The sequence below is a fragment of the Morone saxatilis genome, unplaced genomic scaffold (assembly GCF_004916995.1).
Source record: "Morone saxatilis isolate NCDOM2014 unplaced genomic scaffold, NCSU_SB_2.0 Contig19, whole genome shotgun sequence".
In the NCBI taxonomy this organism is placed as follows: Eukaryota; Metazoa; Chordata; class Actinopteri; family Moronidae; genus Morone; species Morone saxatilis.
Window position 1 is genome coordinate 25,275,310 of NW_023339751.1, and position 6,733 is coordinate 25,282,042.

The 6,733-nt window shown below is 42.3% G+C and overlaps 1 protein-coding gene across 2 annotated transcripts; it reads right to left on the bottom strand.

Moving 5' to 3' along the window:
- Nucleotides 1-43: 43 nt before the first annotated feature.
- On the bottom strand, nucleotides 44-6,191 carry cep68 (centrosomal protein 68; the record flags this gene model as incomplete). Of its 2 annotated transcripts, none has more annotated exon segments than XM_035663930.1 (6): nucleotides 44-1,333; nucleotides 1,436-1,532; nucleotides 2,508-2,630; nucleotides 2,768-2,958; nucleotides 3,214-3,412; nucleotides 5,115-6,191. In XM_035663930.1, coding segments are annotated over 6 exon segments (1,863 nt in total), but the record flags the coding sequence as incomplete, so codon positions are not given.
- Between the last annotated feature and the right edge of the window lie 542 nt (nucleotides 6,192-6,733).

Below are 6,733 nucleotides of genomic sequence, written 5' to 3' on the forward strand. Positions count from 1 at the left end.
TGGCGGACTCCATGGAAGATGGCAGTAGATAAAAACGGCTCATTCTAAGGTAATGAAAACACAACAATTCCTATATTCAGGTTATTGTACAAAATTTTAAAAATAGATCTTCTTAATGTTACACCCTGGAATGATGAATCAATGATTTAATCACAAAATGAATGTTAAAAAGGCTTTGAAATGTTCCTTTTTTGTTATTCCTATTGCACACACACAGTTTCTGCCTACATGTTCTAGATGCTGCTCTGTGGACTCTATAGAGTGCTGCAGGGATGACGTATTAAGCAACACCCTGTTCCTTCGACACAGAGCCAATGGGATTTCTCCACTTTATTTTGGATTATTTACTGTGGTAAACAATGATTTATGATACTTACTTTTGTTTTGTTTAGCAAGATCATCTTCAATAATGAACACCACTTTTATAATTGATGATCGGCAAAAGGAAACCGCTAACATTAGGCCATAAATGAACTACGCTACTTCACCAGCACTAAAGTTCCAACTTGTAATGAAATCTACGAGTTGTAAAGTTTGAGTTAGAATAGTTTACAAGAGCTGTAGCGAGGCTGTAAAGGCGGACTAATGAGTAGATCAGTCTCTGTGTTTTAATGTCACAGACAACCTCTCTACTCTCATTAAGACACTTTTAAGGAACGTAAACGATTCAGCATTCACCAGGTGGGGTACTTGCTGATAAATGTCCTTATATGGTAGCCCACCCCACCAAGACTCGAGCAATCCTATTTATGTCTTGCTTGTTCAACCACAAACCTCAGTTCCAGACATCTAACCAAAAGGACTCATTCCTGCAGCACTCTGTAACTTCTTTTCAGGTCGGACTGAGACTCAACATTAAACATTACAAGTGATAGAAAGCCTGACCCGAAGAGGGTTAAGTCTGTATGAGTAGAAAAAGCAGTGCAATATTAAGACAATATAGAAAAGGGTTTTAGGAGCACTTCGAGGTCCTGTATTATTCAATGTGATCAGTTTAAATTGGTCCTGAATGTTTTCATGGAAGTTCTTTGCAAACTCTGAAAATCTTGCTCTCCATTACAAACAGACAAAAAACCTTGTATTAATTGTTTGGAAGAAAACTAATAAATAAGTGAGAGAAACCATATGCTTGTACACAGATGCGTCCTGCAGACAGTTCATACAGTGGACCCCTGGAAGCCCACAGGGCCCAGGTCCTCCTCTCTGCTCTGCTGGACTAGACTGGGCTGGGTCAGGCTGTCCATGGCAGACAGGATGGAGGAGAAGAAGTGTTTGGTGTGTGTCTCCAGAGCTCCAGACTGCCTCTCAATCAACAGCAGGGCATCTCTTAAGACTGCAAACAAGGAGAGAAAACGATTCAGTAGGAAAATTATGAGATGAGTGTTGGGAGTTTTCATTTCAGTATTTTTGTTCATGATGCATGTTAAAGACTGACATGGAGACGTGGTGTTGAGGCAGCTGAGGAGGAGCTGTCCGCTGTGCAGAACAGAGGAGGTCAGGGGCTGATGGCTGCTCACCTCTCTCTGAAAACTCTGGCAAGAAGACCGTCACATATTACTGTCAGCAGAACAGAATAATAATGTATAATAATATCTTTATTTACTTGTTATTTATTATAAAACAAAGTTACAAAGTGCTTTACATAAAAGCAAAGAACACATAGCATAGAAACACAGCAATGAAACAATCTAAGTACTAAACGAACTAGGGATGCACGATAATTATCAGGGCCATTCAATTATGAATGTATCTAATGTTTATATTATCATGAATTATTCCAATATTTTAATTACAGATGATACATTATACATAAAATAATAAGTCCTATGCAAATTATTTCATAGCTTTAGGTTCTATGGAAGTCTGGATAACAAACCAAAAAATAAAAAAGAATCAATATTTAGTTTTTCTGTGTATGCAGACATATAAAAAGGGGAAAATAACTGGGTGTTTTTATTATTTATTTTCATCTTTGTATCTAATAAATAATAAAGTGCATGGACCTTGTGGACCCACGCAGAGCCAAAGAGGACACCAGAAATCTAAAACTACAGGTACTTCCCTTTAGGGCTGCCCCCTCATAGTCGACTTAGTCGCTGAGAGGAATCTTAGTCGACCCCCTTTTATTAGTCAGATAAACGGATCCAAACAGAGGAATTTTTAATTTGTAAGTAACTGTTAATGTCATACGTCATCCATCTTATAAGTCCAGCAGTATTTGTTTTAATGAAGTTGGAAGTTATTTGTTCTGTGTTTGTTATCGAGATAATATCGTCATCGTTATCATATCATTATTTTCGTCGTCCCATGCCTACCTGCAGTCCATGTTAAGGATTCAAGACCAAGTAAAGACCCAGCAGTTCCTGGCAAATAGGAATGAGCCAAGTTTCTTCCAGTTAACCTGAAATCCTCTCACTCACAAACCTGTATCCACCTACCCAGACACCCACTGTGGTAGAAACAGACACACCGTGGAGTACTACAGGGCCCTGAGACTCTGCCCTCACCTGATACTCAGCCAGAGACGACCTCACGCTGTCGATGTCCACAGTGGGTGCGGCCAGCAGCTCCATCTTCTCTGATACCGCGTACAGCCGCTGGATGAGCAGCTCCAGATGTGAACAGAAGACCTGCAGACAAATACGCCAGACTGTGCATCAAAAATGAAACTCTGCAGATTTTAGATTTCAAATATAGTCAAAAGACTGTATGTTGCACTCAGACATAGAGTCAGACTCCTGTATAGCAGATCCGATCATGTCTCTACCTGGATGTGCTTCATCAGGGAGTCACTTTGCTCCTGGTTCTCCTGGCTGCTCCTACGGCTGCCAGGCAGGGTGAGGCCACACAGCTGCTCCACCAAGGCCTCCACCTCCCTGAGACTGGACCGACTCAGTCCCCCTCCAATGGGCTCTACCCAGGCTCTAGAACTTCTCCTCACTGCGTCAGAGTGATCAGCTGCTGATGGACAGGAAATGGATTTTGGATTTTTTTTTCTGTAATTTTGTCAGTACTGTAAGTACCACAAACTAATTTCCATTGTCTTGGAGTGGAGGCAGAAATCTTAGTGACCGATTTCTCCAAATGTCCAAATCCAAAACAATCCCCATGGAGAGCTACCACCAGAGAGGAGGTGATTTTGTAATTTGGGTGAACTGACCCTTTAAGAGCATATAGGCCCAGTATATGAACATCCAGTAAAAACTTAAATACCCGTCTGAGCAGCACTGATCCCCTCTCTGCCCGTCTCATCTTTTCCTTCGTCTGTGTGTCTGTGTGCCTGCGGCTCTTTTGCTTCAGCCTCTTGTTTGTCAGGCAGGGTGATGGAGGACAGGATGGAGGTGGTGCCTGGCCCCAGAGACTCCCAGCTGGCTGTGACAGGCTGGCTCAGCTGGGCCGTCACTTCCCGCACCTGCGCACAAATACTTTCAGTGTTTAGCTGACGGAACACAGACTAGTACTACTACTGCTGAGCATTAGAGCTGAATAACACTGCTCTACTGCGGCTGTTTGTCCTTCCACCATCGGAAACGTTTGATGATGAAGTGTACCTGTGTTTAAAAAGTCCACATGACCCAGGTTTGCAGCCTTTTATGTTTCAGAGTTGTCATCATCCATTTACTACTGGGCTGTGTATTAGCAAAACTCTGGTGATACGATATGTATCACGATATAGGGGTTACGATTCTTACACCCTAAGAAAATATCAATACACTTGAGTATTGCAATATTTTGTTGTAAGATATTTTTGTGTTTAAACCCCCAACCGTTAGATAGCAGTGTTGTAAACTGAGGGCTATGATGTTGGATGTTACAAGGATAAATACAAATGCAGATCCCACTGTTCTGGGTGCATAAAGAAAGTAAACTTTTTTGCATATAGATATTTTATGCACATAGTGGTGTGTTCTCTATACATGACAGTTTTCCTAAGATTACATTTTTTTTTAAATTGCAATATATCGCCTCGTTTACAGTATTGCAATATATTGCAATAAACCGAGTCGTAACCCCTGTATTGTGATACGCATCACATCGCCAGATTGTTGCCTACACACAGCCCTACAACTGAGCCGATATAAACATACAAGACGTTTATGGCAGTCCCTGTTGCTGTATGCCCAATAGGACATGTATCTGTATTAATATCATGAGTAGGAATTCAAAAATAAACCACAACAGACAGTATATGATGGTGATGCTACATGACAGACCTATTAAATCTGAACACTTTTAGGCTAAGAAATAAAGAGCATTAGCATGTCAACATATACACATCACACCACAGAGCAAAACCAACAACATATTCCTTTTCTCTAGACGGCAGTTTGCAGCCTGTGTGTATGACTGATTAATCATTCGATCAATTGAAACAACTGCCTCTGTGTAGCCTCACTAGAATTAACAAAAACTTGTCAATCAAGCAAAAATGGTAGACTCAAATAAAATTAAATAAATAAAAATGTATTCTATGTGATGATGATGACTGAATTTACACTCAACATGCACATATTTAAAATGTTTTGAATATTCTGTGTTTTATTCAAAAGCAATCTATAAATGTAACTGTTCTCTAACCTGATCTAACCAGACCACACCACATTACAGCATAGTGGTAGTATTTTTATTTTTGTTTTTTTAGAACAAATCTTCTAATATTTGACTTTACTCGCAGCTCTGATACAAAGCTAATAACTTTTGGAAGCTGACAATTCTAGGATGTTGAGGGGTCTCTGAATGCACCATCAAAGAGAGTTTGGATAACAATCCCTTCTCATAATTGTAGCATCACACAGCAGTGCTTTTACCTGAAGGCAATCAGTGTTCCAAAAGCTACTTTAACCAATTTTCAAAGGACCAGTGTGTAGAATTTAGTAGCATCGAACACAGAAGTTGCTGACTGCAACCAACTGAATAACCAAGCATGTATGAGAAACTATGGTGGATGTGAAAATTGCCAAAAATGCAACAGGTTTGGTTCGTCTGTTCTGTCCTCCTAAATGTTACACACTGGACCTTTAAGTCTGTGCAGGTGGAATGAATACATTTTAAAAACATACTCTTTAAAAAATGTGGTCCTTGAGTAAAGGTCCATGCGTGTCCACAGCACTGACCTGTCTGGACAGCAGCTGCAGCTCCTCCAGCTGCTCCGGAAGAGGCCAGAACTCCTCGTCCACCTCCCCACACACACACCTGGACAGTGGAAGAACACTGGTGGAGCGAATGTAAGCAGTGGAGGTGGAGGAGGACAGTGCATGGCGCTGATAATGGTGACCATCGCTCTTGTAATGATTCATTCCACCTCTGTCCTTACTGGAGTCTAGACTGTCCAAGGACAAACCCACAGGGTCTGTTAAGGAGAGCTGGGTACTGGAGGGAAGACCATCTGAGGATTTAGAGAATGCCTGCAGGTTAGGTGACCTATGACCCGCGCTAAGAGTGCTTCGTTCTCTGGTCTGCCCCGTGCCACTCACAGTAAAGCCCAACCCTGACAGGCTGGTGGAGCTACAAATGTGGTCCAGTTCGATCCCTGAGTCCTGCAAGTTTGGATCTGTTTGGAGGAGAGACTCTCTCTGGAGCTCGGAGCTGCCCCACTCAGTGACCACCTGTCCCGGTCTCAGAGGGTAGGTGTAATCCAGCAGGTCTTGGTACTCCCTGTTTGGGTCCCAGCCTGCAGAGTGTCTGTCTGGAGATGGAGGCAAAGATTTAGGGATGGCACAGGCCCAGTGGTTCGCCTGATAGGGAGACACTGAGTGTCCTCCAGAAGAGCATGTTTTTTTCTCTCCCCCACCTCCCCTCTCCCTCCCTCCGAGCCTGAACTGCATCTGGCCTGTCCTAGAGTACCCTGAGCGAGGGGTGTAGGTAGGATACAGGACAGTGGAGGTCAGTCGTGGCCTCAAAGGAGGGTTCAGTCTTTGGACCTCCAGGATGGAGCTCGAGAGGCTCCGCTGAGCTGATCTGCATCCAGGGGAAGGTGATCTAAAGGTGGGTTCTTCCCGGCACAGCGTGGTCCTGAGCTCTGAGACAGCCAGGGGCGAGCCAAGCTCTTCTCTAGAGGACGAGGGAGAGGAGATGTCATTGTGAGAGAGGCTGAAGCTCTCTGGGGTCAGCTCCGATCTCGCTCTTGTCAAGAAGTTCATATCAGTGTGTTGCTGACTTTCTTCTCTTCTGCTAACACCCAACTGTCTCTCCTATAAGACAGGAAGCTGACAGAATTAAAAAGGATACTGTAACATTCAATTCAAAACATTAATTAGTGACGATTAAGAGTGTGAAGGACCCTGGCCCTACTTCTATTCATAGTGAATCCACTGAAACAGTTTCTCACCAGTGTCATCAGTTATTGGAGAACTGACCCTTCCTTAGTTTTGCCCCTTTTTGCTCTGTGCACCAATAACAGTTGAGCAAGCCTCTGTCAACTTTCTCCTTTCCTGTACTTAGATATGCTATATGCTAGGCTAATCAATGTTGAAACGACAACCACATTTTGAAGATGGTTAAAAGCTAAAAGTAACCTATTAGCTAAATAAAGCTAGTGATTTGTTAACTAGCTAGCTAACAATAGATGTAGTTTAGCTAGTTATCTATATTTATAATGTTTATTAGTTTGTTACTATTTTTGCAACAAAAAACATCAGCTAGCTACTTAGCTAGTGTTTTGCTAACATTATCTAGCTAACTTAAGTCAAAGTCAAAGTCAGCTTTATTCGTCAAATATGCTATACATGCACGA